The sequence below is a fragment of the Antedon bifida genome, chromosome 1, assembly GCF_963402885.1.
Source record: "Antedon bifida chromosome 1, ecAntBifi1.1, whole genome shotgun sequence".
Taxonomy (NCBI): Eukaryota; Metazoa; Echinodermata; class Crinoidea; order Comatulida; family Antedonidae; genus Antedon; species Antedon bifida.
The window spans coordinates 895,540-911,812 of record NC_136226.1 but is presented as its reverse complement, the minus strand read 5'-3'; the positions used below and the strand labels follow the sequence as shown (position 1 = coordinate 911,812).

The window sequence follows — 16,273 nt, the reverse complement described above, 5'->3', positions numbered from 1 at the left end:
TTTATTTATGATTGGATTAATATATTTTTCAATACATTTCCAATTGGCCTTTTCTACAATCTGTACAAAATTCGAGAGGGCGCTCGCTTTTATTTTTATTTCATCGGAAAATCTGTGAATTGAACTGAATGAAGCAAAGCTTATATTCTTTGACTTGGAGCTGGCTGGAGCCCATGTTTGTTGTGTTTTTAAATACTACAATGTTTAACTTATGTATTATTTAGGAGTTAAAGTATTTGTGAAAATCGTGTTTGTAGATAATTGATGTTAACTTTTTTGTAGACATGTTCTTGACCTTGCGCAAATTCGTGTCGTTGCTTCCGGTACAGGTCAATAAATTCGCGCCAAATTCGTTCTTTTTGCCACCAGCTCAATTATTGAGAGGACTTCATCAATTTGGCAGTGTCAAGAAAGTTGAAAGAAAGCAAATAATTATCCTATCCCGAAAGTTACAAATGGCTCCAAATTCCCCAATGAAACGACTACATGTTGATGATAGTGCGGCTGCTGGAGATTCGGCTACAAAAGAACGAATTGTTTTGAAGTTTTTGAAATGTAGAGACGGTGCTCATGCCCCAACACGAGGGTCAGCGAAGGCGGCAGGATTTGATCTTTACAGGTACGTACGTAGGGAGAGTGGCAACCACCAGCAGACCTGTTATACATCCTATGAACTATGTATGGTTACATGTTTCATTAATTAGGCCTAGGCTAGGCCCTATTTTGTATTTATCTTTAAAAGATGAATTTATGACATGACCGAGTCCAAGCAAAAAAAAGATTTATTATTAGGCCTACAAGGCTATATTAATTTAATATATTCATTAATAATAGTTTATTATGCCTAGTGCTAGTCTATTCATAATAATAATAAATATTTATTGTTGTATTAATTATATACATTCTATTTTTTTTTATAGTGTAAAGAATGTTTTTATAAAATTTTGCATCGATTTCATAACATAATCTTTTTGTTTTCACAGTGCTGTTGACATTGTTATACCAGCTAAAGGGAAAAACAAAGTTGATACCGGAATTAAAGTTGCGCTACCAGAAAATTGTTACGGAAGAGTAGCGCCTCGGTCTGGATTAGCAAATAAACATTTCATTGATGTTGGTGGTACGTTAATTAGTAATTTAGTAGTTTTAAAATGAAAATACAAACCAGAAAACTGTACACTATAAACTACTACAAATGTAGCTTACCTTCCAGGTACAAATCCATTTCATTTATTTGTTTAGTCTTTCAATGCTCCATATATACCGTACCCCTCAACCATATCAGCAAATGATTACCTTTTTAAATAGTAATTCTTTTTTTAAATATTTTAGCTGGTGTTATAGATCAAGATTACAGAGGAGAAATTGGTGTTATTTTGTTCAATTTCTCAGATGTTGATTACCAAGGTAACACACTTTTGTAAAACTACTATCATTTTCATAGAGAAGAAAAAGTGTTTTTATAACAATATACTTTCATTTGCACACTTCCATATACATTTAAGAAGAGAAAACATTTGTTGTTTGTATTTTATTTTTATTATTTTTTAGTAACCAAAGGGACAAGGATTGCCCAGCTTATTTGTGAAAGAATATATATGCCAGAACTTGAGGAATGTACGGTGAGTTGAGTTGAGAAAAGAAAATAGAAAAAACACACTGGAAATACCCATTTATTTGTCACTGTCATTGAAGGTGTTAATACCATTAGTAGCATGGACTGTCATTAAATTAACGTGATCATCATTTGTCAACATATTTTGTTAAATTTCCTCATCATTGCCATCAATTCAATAAATTTAATAATTTTGATAAATACAATTACAGTATAACCCCTCTGTTGGGACATCCCCACCATTAAGTGGAAAGTTCTTTATTTGAGGGAGTCCTCTTTTTCACTATCACTTTCAATATAATTCAATATTGTCAATGTCATTGTCCTTGTCATCATCGTCAATGTCTTCATCGTCAATGTCATCATCATTGTCATATCATTGTCAATGTCATCATCATCATTGTCAATGTCATCATCATTGTCAATGTCATCATTGTCATCTAAAGTATGTTTGAAATGCATCAACTTTTTAAGATGGTGCATATTTACTCCAATATAAATAGGCCATTTTGTAGATATGACATTGACAATAAAATCAATATAAATATTACTCCATAAACTATTCAACATGCTATACTAAGCCAACATGTTTTCCTTTTGCAGGAGCTGGATGAAACAGTGCGTGGAAGTGGAGGCTATGGCTCATCTGGGATGAAATGAACACAAGAATTTAATGATGTAACATAGAGGGCAGTATTTAATAATTCACCTTGTAAATATTAACTTGTCATTCTGAAATCTTATAAAGATAAATTTGTAATGTTCTGTGTGTTCGATCTTTCCATGATACCACATAAATATTCATTTTGCACATTCAAATATTTATTCGGTAGATCACAAAGTTTTAGCCACTGAAGTGTCTCTTGTAAAACATAATTATAACATATGAATACCTCTATGGGTATACAAGTTGTAAAAAAAGGCAAATATGATGACCAGTATCTTAAATGTACTTGTACTATAGGGTAAAATAAATACAATTTTCATTTACAAAAATGATATAATAAAGTGACAAAATAGTTTGGCAAGCAACTCCGAAATGTGAACATATTCTGTAAAAATGTAGATTTCCAGTGAAATGATGTACTGAGGTGCAAAGAAATTAAAATTACTTGCATTGCGTTGTGGTAGGATCCGAGTATAAGTATACAATAAATGCATACTGTATTTTGTAATGTAATTATGTTTTGTTATTTGCATTCCACTATATTGGGCAACTCATTGTGTATGTGTGATGTTCCTGTTTGTATACCATAAATCTTCTAATAGTAACCCACACTCTAATAGTAACCCACACTCTAATAGTAACCCACACTCTAATAGTAAACCACCTTATAAGTCAATCTATAATAATAACCCACTACTCTAATAGTAACCGATGGGGGTTACTATTAGAGTCACAAAAACTTATGATGCAGCTATATTTTGAAAATAAGCAGATATTTATGCAGGTTTATCTTGGGAATGGGGGAGATTGAGTGTTTTTGAGTTTATAATATAAATTTGTTTATTCGTACTGTTTTATTATTTTGCTATGAGTTGCTGACCGGAAAAGTTGAGGGTGGGTTACTATTTTCAGGTGCCTAATTTAAGATTAGTAATAGTAACCCACTACTCTAATAGTAAACCCCCTTCTAATAGTAACCCATCCTAAAAAACAATCAAAGAATAATAACCCAGGATTTACGGTATGTGTGATGTTCCTGTTTGTATATTAAAATCCACTAAAAGCATTACAATCAGTTTTCTTTTTCTATTCAAGAGTGGGCTTTATGTCCGAGGTTAATTTTTGTGAATGAGTGAATTGTTCATAACCAGACACCTGTTTCTGTGGTGACATGGTGCTTGGTGCAACATGAATGTACAGAAGTACTCGTTCTGTCTGGTTGTGATCAGAGATATTTAAAGTTCATAAACTTATTTACATGGCAGTCATCATGAGTACAGCAAATGTTGTTTCCATTTTGTTTGGACAATAAAATAATTTTATATTGCTAAGTCTGACCATTGATGATGATTGACTAAGTACAACAGTTACAAAATGTGTGAGGGGTGGTTGGTTGATCAGATATAATGCCAACTTTATAAGAGGATGTTTACATGAATTGGAAAGGTCATAGGAAAGGAAAGATAGCATTTAAGTGAAAGACAATGATTACCAAAATAATTACGTGATAAAACATTAATGGTCAATTGCTTCCAAACTTAAAACGGATGACACATAGGCCTACTTACACCATAGATAAAATAAGTAGTACAGTACTTATTTTATCAATACTTACACCCACCATCGACAACTGGATCTTGCTTCCTATTCCAGAGTAGACGTCCATGAGGGAAATTCCCTAGCATTGGCGCGCGGCGCAGCTATACGCACACGCGCACATTTTCAGATTAGAGTTTGGGGAATTCCTTTTATTTAACCACGTGTCGTTAATAAAAACAATTACGATACTTTACAACAATCTTCAAGATTTTTTTTTCCTTGTCGGAGTACGCAAATCGGTTGTCTTTTATTTAGTTGATATGATTGTGTATTTTGCACTGTATAATATACGTCATCGAAAGTACTGTTGTATGTACTACAATATACAGTATTTAGTTTATTCTTTTCTGGAATCGTGGCGGTGCCTTTGACATAGAAAACGCCTCCTATCCCATATTATTCTAAAAAGGGGATGATTTTACAAAAACCGGTGTTTAAAAAAGGTTGATATTATTTATATGAAATAAAATGTTAGTTGGATCTTTGACTGATGAGAAAATCAAGAAATAATGACATTCAAAAAATAACATTACTTATTAAATTTCAATAATTTCGCGGATTTTGTTAAAATTGGCAAGCAAGTAGCAAATCAGCTGGTGTGTATCGAAAAAGTTGGGTGCGCTGCGACGGCGGCGCAACCACCGAGAGATTTTCAGTCATCAGCTGCTGCTGCTAGATTGGAAGGATGAAAGCCAATCAATGACTGATCGTTTTTATACTATCATTTAGTTGGATTTTCCTCAATTCGAATAGATCATGACACTAGCCTAGACTAAAGATATTCAGGAAGGATGTCTACAGAAGAACTTTACAGCAAGGTGAGTGATTGGGAGGAAGTTTCTTAATTGCTTCCGCCTTTCGATTGAGTATAAGCTAGGCCACTGTTGAAGGGGCTGTCGAAGCCTGTGGCCTACGCCCACCAAGCAGCAGATCAACCACCGTGCCTAACACAAATTGGCCATAGAAGCATGTAAAATCCTTGACCATGGCCTAGGAATATATCAACCTAAACGTACAGTGTTTTCAGCTGGGTATTTGCATTGTAGGATTTGAATTTTATAATTGTGGTCCTCGAATTTTGCTGATGACAGTAGGTAGTTAGGCCTAGTAGGTAGCTGGGTGGGCTGTTCCATTTTCTTTAAATATAGTAGTAGCATTCCCTACCCTAGCTAGGCGTATACTAGGCTACTACGACCACCACCACCACCTGTAACCTGTAGGTTAGGTAGGATTCCTAGGCCTACTAACTACTACTACTTTAGTGTAGGCCTAGTTAAGTAGGCCCTACTACTAACTGTTTATTTCTGATATGAGAAAGCTTAAGCACACAGAGTTTACAATATCAAATTACAAATAACAATTTCATATTTTGTAATGCAATAATATTTTTAATCATGTATTAATAAATAGTACTTTATAACTGTATTTCTAAAATTAAGCAACAACAAATTTTGATTTTTTTTTTCAAAGTATTCAGAATTCTTCAATATTTACTATAAATATAATTTATTTATTTTACATTGTTGAATCAAAATATTGATATATACCCACACATAAACAAATATTGAAATTTGATTCAAAAGTTAATAATAAAAAGCCAGACATCCCAATGTTAATGTTTAATCCCCAACGTACTTTATATTTGTTTTGAATGTCTTTAAATAGCAGATATTGTGATGTGTAATACTATGCATATAGTGACTCATTTTGATATCATGATGGATTATTATTATTTCTCTCCTTTTGTCATCGTTCGAAGGTGTGGTTTCCTTGCGTTGTTGTTGTAATATCATATTAATATATTATTATAACAAAAGAGCACACTTAAGTCATAGGCCCAGTAAAGTATTAAATTATTGCAAAGTATAATAAAGATTAAGTTCATATTATATTTTGGTAAAATGACTGCAGCTTTTGAATGAAAAATGTTACAATGCAATAAAAAAATGTTTTAAATTAGTAATTCTTTTTGAAAAAAAAAACCAAAGATTAGTGAAACTAACATGCTTGACAATTTCGATAATTTTGGCTTTTTTTCGTGAAGAATGACTAATTGATGAATTTTATCAAAAACAGAACATTTTAAATCATGTTGTTTTTACTTTATGGTTATTAATGCTAATTGCTAAACTGTTACGAACAAGCCCTATGAAACCAGCATACCGGCCGGCATAAGTCCTTGGTTAAAAGTTCTTGTATTACAATACTTGTATCAGATAAACTCCTTGTTAGACACAATAACTGGTCTATAACCAAATAGAAATTTTATTGTACTTGGATTTTCTACAGAAAATACCATGATAGAAGATTTGTGTGGTTTTGATGCATGGAGACCACCCTTTGTCTCCCTAATCCTACTTTCCTATTGGTGAACAATTCTGAATAGGCTTGGCAAATCAAGGATTTATGTATTGGTTACTAAGTGTTATGAATAATTCATTCTTTACTAATTTTTTACAGAAATCTGCCATTGTTTACTAACAAACAATAGTAATTGTACTTCTTATTCATTAGTTTTTATGAATACTGATTATTGTAATAAGGTGTTATAAAATGTGTTTTTTTAGGTGTTTTTATTTCCTTTCTCGTGACAAACCAAAATGTTGTAAAAACTGTTAGAGCCTAATCAGCAGCTGTTCAGAAACCATACACCATGTTACTAACGAAGCAATTGAATTTCCTGTAGAAACCGTGAATTCAGGTTTCTCTCCGCATATAATGACATGTATTATCAAATGTATGTTCATGAAATTAATTAATGAATTAAAAAATGACTACACCAATATAAATCAGATATTTTTGTCAGAAATGTCAATAAGCCTGTTTGAGGTCAAAATGTCAATCGCCTGTATAATTTACTTTTTTTTAAATCAATTAATCAATGTACGATATGAATTTTTAAATCTTAAAATACTACTGTATAATATAAATGATGAACAAGTAGGAAAAAGTGTTTGATGTCAGAATTTATCTTAATGAATAATTTTTTTGGTAGAAATGATTAAAATAGCCAACATGACTATTGTACATTACAAACATTCTGTAAAAATATGATGAAACAAAGATCACATCCATCAGAGTAATATACAGTATGTAGGTAATTGTTTTTATCTTTAATAGATTGTCTGCTGTAAAGTAATGAGATGAGAAGTGAAAGCATTAATCAAACCACTTTATATTCTAGATTGTCTAATTACACCGATTAAAAGAATCATTACTTTTAGTACAACAGTTTATATATTAGTAAACTATTGGTTTTGAATGTCAAAATATTGATGAAAGAAGCCAATTTTGATATGATTGCTTCTATTTAGGATCAATTATTAAAGATTATTGATGATACAGGGTGGTTCAGCATCATACAGTAGATAGAGTGATAGATCAGTTGGGAATACGAACTGTGCCTGATCTTTCCCTATGTGGGTACATTTACGAAATTTGTAAGCAGCTGGATCATACTGCTGGCACCAGAAAACCAGAAGATCTTCAAGTCAGCCGTTCACGAAAACTGAACGGCACCGCATACCAATTTAAATTTTGTGTGAACGTATGATTTGCATAGAATTCTCATAAATCTATTGTTTATATCTGAAAGGTCAGCAATCCCGAGGGACCAGTGTGTACCCTACAAATTTGACGGCCTCCAAAGCCCCACTAAATCCAGACAGACAACAGTTAAAAACTTGTTAAGGAATGATTAATTACCCAGTTTTCTGGGGATGCTGGTCATAAGCCTTGAGGCCTGTGAACTATGTGGTTGAGCACTGATATCTCACATTATGTAACCTTTGTAAATATTTAATCAAACTAAGGCCCTGTTCAGACCCATGGCGTTAGACCAATTTAATTGTTAGATTATAGTGCTGAATCCATTTGTTTTAATTGGTGTTTTATTAGCCTGATTTATGTTGTCAAGCTACTGTACAGCAATATCATTTGAACATAATTTATTGATTGGATGTTTAAAAACATTTAAGGTGTTTTGTTGTGAAACACAAATTGCTCTCTAGTGTCATCAGTGTATGATTTAGTATCTGTATCTCTACAACCAGTGTATGTGGGATGTGTAGGGGGTGTATAGGTGTACATACTAGCTAGGCCTAAGGCCTATATTATTTGAGGGGGTTTATTTGAACCCTGAAGACCCCTCCGCTACTGGTTTATATTGATTTAGTGCGGACAAGAAATATAGCATGTATCTACTTGTGGGCTAATGATTAAAAAGATTTTAAGAACCCCGATTTGTAATTTAATTTAATTATTTCGTCTGATCAGTGACACTATTTATTAAGGCGTAATAACGAACCATACTTTGTTATGCAATGACCTTGTTCTTATCATTAGAGCTACAAGTTGTTTCTCATGTAAGTCGCTATTCTGTAAATACTATTCTTTTTTTTCTACACCAGTCATGCGTTTAGACTATTCTACCTGAACAGTGTGTCAGGCCGTTGGAATTCCAATTGAATGCTTGGCTGGACCAAAGGTGAAACTTGATGAATTGTTAGGAATTAGGTAGTATTTCCTTTTAATTGTATTGTGGTTACATGAATGTTAACAACATACATTATGGAAAATGAAATTATCATAAGAATATTGCTAGATTTGTAATCTGAAAAAAATGCATGATTTTAACCATTTTAGTGTATAACAACATATCCAAAACCTTAGCCACTCTCTCATGGTAATTATCCAGACACTGTAGGTGTGTATATTTATTTAATAGTACATTTGAGTTTAGAAGTGGATAACTATATATCCCAGTTGAAGACATCCATTTGGAGAGACCACATGATTCCTTTTAATTATTCTATTGAATATAATCATCACAAAGATTAAAAATATTCTCTCTTCTCATTTTTTCAATTTATAGATTTGTTTATCTTGACATAATATAAAAAATAAATAAATGATAAATAATGATCTAGTTAATGAGTGGGTTAAACACATTGTAATGTCACAGTAATGTGATGTAAAGCTATGTGTTTTGTATAAGCTATGATATATTACTACTGTACAGTATCTTGAAATGCTCTCAGCTACTGTAGGCTGCTGAAAGACGATGTAATCAATAAAGTGAATCCTTGATTAAATGTCAATAATTGATGTTAAATTATTATAATAAAAAATATTGGGGAAAGTTATTGATTTAAATTTGAGTATTTTAACTTAATAATTTGGTAATTTTAGCAAGTTTATTATTATTAATTAGCTTTTGCCATGATTTAATTCATACAGTACTAATGAGAGTATGAGATATCATAATAAATAATTGTAATATTTGTAGGATATGAACTTATCGCCTTATTTGTATGCTTGATTAGGCAAACAACTTAGTGTTGTGAAATGGCAAAGTCAAAGGTCAACTCATAGCTATTACTGCTCTACTATGAATTTCTAAACCAATACCCAGCATATTCAGGTTCAGGGCATTCCTTTCTGTTTTCCCTAAATCTTGGTTCCCACTAGAGCAAGGATGTAACGCAAAGCAAAGATGTAACGCAATGCAAAGTGCTTTGACCAATCTTAAGTGATGGATTATTCAAACAGTGGCGCATGATTGGTCAACTTGCCTGCGTTGTGTCTACGTCCTTCTGTTACGTCCTAGTGGCAACCAAGCTTTAAACATAATTTATGATATATTGTTGAACCTTTGGGGACTTTAGTTTATTGAATAACAATCCACTGTACTATTGGTTCACAGTAATGCAGTTTAAGTTGTACAGTTAAGGAAGTTTTATAGAATATTTCAAATACAAACTTTTTTTAAAAGATGGCAAGTGAATGTATTGAGCACAAAGACAGACAGCCTAATCATGGACTATGCTCACTATTGTCAATTTTACATTGTATCTGTAAAATTGAAAACTAGACATTTTTATTTTTGTCAAGAACTAAGCGAAGGGACCCTTTTTTCGCACCCTTCCTTTCTACCATCTTGTAGTAGGCGATGGCCTTTGTTTACTCATAGTTTGTTAGATACAGTGTTCTGTATTTGACAAAACATATTATAACATATATGTAGCCAATACATTGTAATGACATGAACTCAAACAATGTATCAACATAGATGCAGTTTGTATCTGGGTTCACTCCGGTAGAAGTGTACACAGTCATTCTTATCTGATTTTTTATTGTTATGAGTAAGATAAAACAGTTAGCAACTACTGTCCATCTGTGTACTTAGCCTACCTGCCACATCAGCATATCTGATATTATGCTAATGTGTTTCAATTGATTCTTGTGTTTAATCTTAAGCACCTCATTAAGAAAAATGTGTGGTCTCAAATTGGTGCCAACCGTCCTATGCATACCTGTAAATAAGTGTGCAGCTCAGTTTGTTAATTTATTCAACATTTACTCATCATGGTTTTGCAATGCGTGTACCATAGATCAAAGATAAGGATCTAAAAAGGGGCTTGTCTAAAAAAAAAAGTATATTTTTAAAATACAATTAGTTCTACCACAGTAAGCCAGGTTAAGTGCTGTGATACAATAGAATTAAGACCTTTAATTGGTTGGTTAACTCTACCCGCCTAGTGCAGCACAAACTACAAGCAACTACAGAATATTATTATATTATTATAATAGAGATACTGTAATTATGAATATTGTGACCTCATTTTTAAATACACAAGTTGTTTCACAGCATAATTTCAGGGTCAATTTAAAGAAACCCACTTACCAATAATAACCTACAGTAGTAGTAACTAGTATGATGAAAGTACTAGGAGTACAGTTGCTAATAATTATTAAAAAGTAGGACTGTCCTAATAGGTTGTGGTTATCTCCTGCAATACTAAATTGTGGTTATCTACTGCATGCTACTAATTACAATGTAAACCTACCCTCATCTCCTGACTGTTTCCACCATTTTTATCAGTCTGTGAAATGTGAGATCTGTTCGTGTTAATAACACCACAAAATGAATATTCATAAAGGACCTTGTTTACGTGATGTAAATTAAGCTGGTAGGCCCGTCTCAGTTGTCAGTACCAAAATAAAGGCATGATGCTAACGTTTATATAATCACGTTAAATTTAGTCATCTGATTATTAATAGCTCTCATTGGCTGTTGTATCATCAGCAGGAACACTCCTATTATTCCCGGCACTTCTCCATATGGTCCTGTGAAAGTCTGCATTTTAACTCAACGCTTTGATTCTACCTTTAAGTTGTTTTGTGTAAAAGTGTGTTTTATGTCGCAAGTGATAATTGGGTCACGGTAGAAGATTTTTTTGGAAAATTACGATATTGACTTTGCATTTTGGCTGTACAATAATAGACACAATAGCAATGAATATTTCAGTGAATGCATAAAACTTTGTGATTTTTTGAGTGTGAATCATTTTGGATTTAAGCATCAGCAAAGACATGTTATCACTTTATACCGGTGTAGTCAAAATTTGGAAATATGGCCGTTGATTGGCAGAATCGCTTCAACTACACGCCGATTGATTTAGAGATTTATGTTAAAGTAAGTTTGCAATCCAGCCATAATCTTTTGATTTCAAAGAAAAGGAGGCTGTTTTTAGTTTGTTGAATACAAATTAAGAGAGTAGTTGTGTCTAGGTTTTTAGTCTATCAATGCTTTTATTATTGTAGCAATCATTCTAGCATATATTAGTTGCTAAATGAAAACTATCTTTACATAAAACTATCATGGAAAAAATTCTAGGTCTTGGAGCCCTATGATGGGGTTAGCATAGCAAATACATTTCCAATGCAAAAGGACTTTAGATTCAGTTCAGCACATCATTTTACCATTTTTAATCCCTGTGCACAACTTTTTTAAATATGTACATTGTATATTTTAACTATTTTTATGAATATCGAATAAAATCAATCAATCAATCAACTTGCACCTACCTCACCCCCTCCCTCTCTCTAGATTCACCACTGCAAATATATTTTTGCCCATGACTTTCCTGTATTAATTGTTATCAGTGGTGCCTCCAGGATTTTCCCGACTAGGAGTCTACATATCCGACGCAACAAAGCACAGATTGATATTATGTTGGAGTTAGTACAATCATTAATAGCCTATCATGTACAGTATACTGAAGACCTGTGCCAGCATTTGATAGCAGTCTTGGGATTATTGAACATTTTAACCTATCACTACATTCTCAAGTTGACATTTAATAAACTTGTGTTTAGGATCAGAAATACATCAGGCTCTCTGCTATTTGGCAAACATTTTATCTCTGTTGGATACATACTATTGGATTGTATACTGTAATTTAACGTGCCTGGTTTGCGTTAGCCTAGCAAACAGCATTTAACCAGTCCTCAGCTATTATAGTAACTACACCTACTTTCAATACCCATTGTGCTATATTTGAAAGAATATAAATAGGATGACTGCTGATATATAGTGATAGTAATTGTGTTAGATAGATATGACTCCTGATTTTATTGTAAAACCCCCTTTTACATACCACAAATGTTTGGTATATTAAAAGAGAAAATAATATATGTAAATTAAAATACTGATTATAAATAAACATACTACAGTACTACAAACATTTAAAAGTATTAAGACTCAAGAGATGATTAGAAAATTGAATTATGTAAATTAGGATACCAGAAACATTTAAGAGTATTCCTAAGAGAGTGAGTACATAGTTCTTGCAGTCTCTTGTGTCTGTCTCCTTTAAATGAAAAATGACTACGTTCTTGAAAATATGTATTTTTACATCTAGCGCAATGAAGTCATGTTTGCCAGCCATCATGTAGTGTGAACTACAGTTTGTTCTCTATTATAGAACCACTTTATGTACTACTCGTTGTGTAAACCACTACTGTAGTACTATGTACTGTACAGTAGCTGTATAAATAGTCTATCAATAGTCTCAGAAAAATGGTTTCTATATTGTATTTAATATAAAAATTAATGTTTTTACTTTCAATTCAATCTGAAATAAAACTCCTACTCCTGTCTGCCTTGAAACATTAATAGTAGCCGATAAATGTTATGTTTCCTAGTACAGAGACAAAGGTCATTGAATCCTTGATGATAGAAGGATATCTATATTATAATAATAATGTCCAAGGCACTATTAATATTAATGGATTTCAGTGTTCACGTGCAACGACCATTGAATAAGTTAAAATGGTGGTATCTTTCTGGTAATTTCTTTTACACACTTATATGGAATTTGGAATAAGTACATTTATATTAGATCACCTCTTCAGTCCGACACTGTTCTACCAGGGACCAGTCCTAGATGAATTGGTTCACTGTGAGACAATTCTCTACTTGTTTTAATAGTGTGTCAAGTTCATCGTGCACATGCAATGTATGTACATGGGATCAACAGCTTTACTTCCCATCCGAAGTACAGTATATCTCAAATATACAGTATACAGTAAGCAATAGCACAGAGAGAAACCATGCCTCTCACATGCTAGTCAGATCCCTTACCATTACGCCATACCACTCTCTAAATTAGCTATAGCTGTAATAAGCAGATTGTATTACTTTGTTAAATACATTAGTGTATCTGGATTGTATATGTTAAACTTAATGTGAAGCGCTTTGATCAACGTGGAAAAGCACTATATAAGCAATTATTATTTTATTATTATTTAACATTTTAATAATTTTATCAGAATAATTCAATTTTTTGTTATTATTTTAGGGTGCTCGGGTGTGGATACGAGACCCAGAAGAAGTATGGATTGGTGGCACTTTGATAAAGGACTACAAAGAAGGACAGAATGTAGAAGTTGAACTGGAAGATGGAGAAGTAAGTTTGTATGTCTCCCCTCAGAGGGTAAAGTGCCTATGTCGGTTTATCCATGTTATTTAGGCACAAGATAGACTTTTCATACATACAGTAATACCTTAAAAACTATAGAGCTCTTCAGTCAAAATCATAATTAAATTAAATCATATAACAGTAACGGTCATAAAGAATCGTGGATATATATTAAAAGCATTTTATAGGAGCTCTTCAATATATAGAAAGTTTTTATTGCTATTGAAAGTAATATAAAGATGTTAATGATTATTTATTCCATAGGAAAGAACCATCAAGATTAAAACTAAAGATGACATGCCCCCGTTGCGTAACCCAGAAATACTTATCGGTGAAAATGATTTGACATCGCTTAGTTATTTACATGAACCTGCAGTACTATACAACTTGAATGTGAGGTTTATTCAAAATAGAGCAATCTATACGTACTGTGGTAAGTCAATTAGCAAAGTAACATGTATAAATTAATAATTCTTGTCGATGAAAAACAAAAATTAGCGAAACTAACCTAATTCATGAATATCCAAAACCAGATGGACATTTTCAATCAAAGTAACATGTATTATTCCCATTTTGGGTTGATAGTACCATGGTTTGGTTGCCTTTAAAGCATTAAGGCTCTGTTGACATTAAGCCTGGATGTGGTCCAGTGGCTAGAGAAAGCTTCTGGCTATTTTACTTGATCACCTACCTCCAAAACCTACGTTTTTGTTCTGGATCGGGAATGAGTTAGTGTGAATGGCTCTATTCTGAAACATTACACTCATTTTCTATTACTTTTTACCCGGCCACTGGAGTCCTGGATCAGTGTGAACGTTGCTTAAATCTACCTATTGTTATGGATAATTTATAAAGCCAGCTTTAAACTGAAGCAGTAAAATACACTAAAACAAGTATTGTACTTAAGTAAATTCAAGCATTAGGATCAGTGCTTGTATATCTGTTGACATTAAAAGAATGTTACAGTATAACACCTGTAAGTTGATTCACACTTGTGAATAGAGTACCAAATTCTATTCTATGAATAATTTTAATTGATTAAGTAAATATTTCATGAAGAAAAACAAACAAATGTAATTTAATTTGTTAATGATGTCACTGATAAATTGTTCATCACCAATCATCAAATCCAGAGGATGGAATTATTTTCAAAACATATTTCATAGTCTTACTATACATTAACTACATAGATTATATTAACTACATAGATTATAACATCGTAGGAATGCCATCCATATTTTACTAATTGCGCTACACAATCATGTTGTATGTAATATTTCTATTTAATGTAAATAACATTTGAATCTCCATATTTGAAATGTATTGATATCAGCATCATACAGTTATGTTGACATGAAAAGAATGTTACAGTAAATATTATTCGCAACGCATTTACTCAGACAATCTTAAAAAACATTCCATAATCTTGCGTCGCGAAGCTTTTATAAAGTTTTATTTAATCCCTTGAACTTCATATAATCAATGTCATAGACAGTAGAATTGGATTTTATCTCACAGATTTGATTCATTTTAATGTATTATAAACAAAACTAATTATAATGCATAGAAATACTGTTGGTAATATTTATTATTATGTTTAAAAACGGCCTCAATTTAATTTGGTGATTAAAATTCTTTCTTACTGATTATAAACAAGATATATACAGTAACCATTTGTTTAAATGTTTATGTTTTGCTGCAATATTTTTAGCTAAGCAAAGCATTATAATCTGTGCAGTATGAATTCATGCATTTTATGGCAATTGCCATTAACCTGTTTTTATTATGACACAAACAACAACATTTGCTTATGACTAATATAAAGAGACTGTTTGTCTACCTAAATGTATGTCATTTTTAAAGACATTGTTCATGCATTATGCTGGTTACTATCAATCATTCAATTAATCAATTTGTATTGTGTACTTTCTTGTTTTCAAGTTTTATTCTAGTGTAAATCATTATATTGGTTAAAGATTATGTGACCTGCACTATAAGGTCATAGAAAGGTCAGACAACAGGGAGAAAGAAGGAGACAAACTAGGGAGTTAGAGACAAATTAGGGAGTTGGAGACAAATTAATGTAGAGTTGTGGAGATAAAGAGGGTCCCTAGTTATTATTATAGAGGGCCCTGGATATTAAAGAGGGCCCCTGGATATCAGCTTCCCTGTGAAGGAACTGGAAGGGTCACCCCTATAAATATCCTTAAATAATCAAATTAAATAATCAAAATATTGAGTAAAAACAGAATAATTGACAATAATATGCTAGTTGTAATAAACACTGGATTAATCCAATTTTTTTTTCAGGTATTGTGCTTGTCGCAATCAATCCGTATGAACAGCTCCCTCTATATGGCGAAGATGTCATCAATGCGTACCATAGCCAGGATATGGCTGGTATGGACCCACATATATTCGCTGTCGCTGAAGAAGCATTTAAGCGATTATCCAGGTACTTTTAATTAGTAATGTAACACTAACAATGTTGCACGTGATATGATATTTATAGCAGGTTGATTAAAGTCGTTTTGAAAAAGACATAAACATCAAATAAATATCTCCTTGTGCCAGAAACTGTAGAATAAATGAATCTAAAAAGCATTTTTTGTCACTTTGTGCCCTCCA

General features: G+C 32.4%; 2 protein-coding genes across 5 annotated transcripts in view; both read left to right on the top strand.

Moving 5' to 3' along the window:
* Positions 1 to 143: 143 nt before the first annotated feature.
* On the top strand, positions 144 to 2,795 carry LOC144851858 (uncharacterized). Its single transcript, XM_078709510.1, has 5 exons — positions 144 to 619; positions 984 to 1,120; positions 1,333 to 1,407; positions 1,552 to 1,622; positions 2,219 to 2,795. The coding sequence occupies exons 1-5, from the start codon at positions 285 to 287 to the stop codon at positions 2,273 to 2,275; spliced, it is 675 nt and encodes a 224-aa protein (XP_078565636.1). The 5' UTR covers positions 144 to 284; the 3' UTR covers positions 2,276 to 2,795.
* Positions 2,796 to 4,549: 1,754 nt separating this feature from the next.
* Positions 4,550 to 16,273, top strand: part of LOC144836685 (unconventional myosin-Vb-like) — a 44,641-nt gene continuing 32,917 nt past the window's right edge. For 2 of the 4 annotated variants that reach the window (XM_078691603.1, XM_078691601.1), the window contains exons 1-4: positions 4,550 to 4,699; positions 13,526 to 13,633; positions 13,910 to 14,078; positions 15,956 to 16,100. In XM_078691603.1, the coding sequence (XP_078547729.1) occupies positions 4,673 to 4,699; positions 13,526 to 13,633; positions 13,910 to 14,078; positions 15,956 to 16,100 (449 nt within the window). In that variant the 5' untranslated portion in view covers positions 4,550 to 4,672. Of the gene's footprint in view, positions 4,700 to 10,716; positions 11,359 to 13,525; positions 13,634 to 13,909; positions 14,079 to 15,955; positions 16,101 to 16,273 lie in introns of those variants that run through there. The other 2 variants (XM_078691600.1, XM_078691602.1) reach the window with 2 other exon arrangements.

Coding starts and splice junctions, on each gene's coding strand:
- LOC144851858 (XM_078709510.1), top strand. CDS start 285: ATGTTCTTGACCTTGCGCAAATTCGTGTCGTTGCTTCCGGTACAGGTC. Junction 620..983: donor GCAGGATTTGATCTTTACAG/GTACGTACGTAG, acceptor TTGTTTTCACAG/TGCTGTTGACATTGTTATAC. Junction 1,121..1,332: donor ACATTTCATTGATGTTGGTG/GTACGTTAATTA, acceptor TAAATATTTTAG/CTGGTGTTATAGATCAAGAT.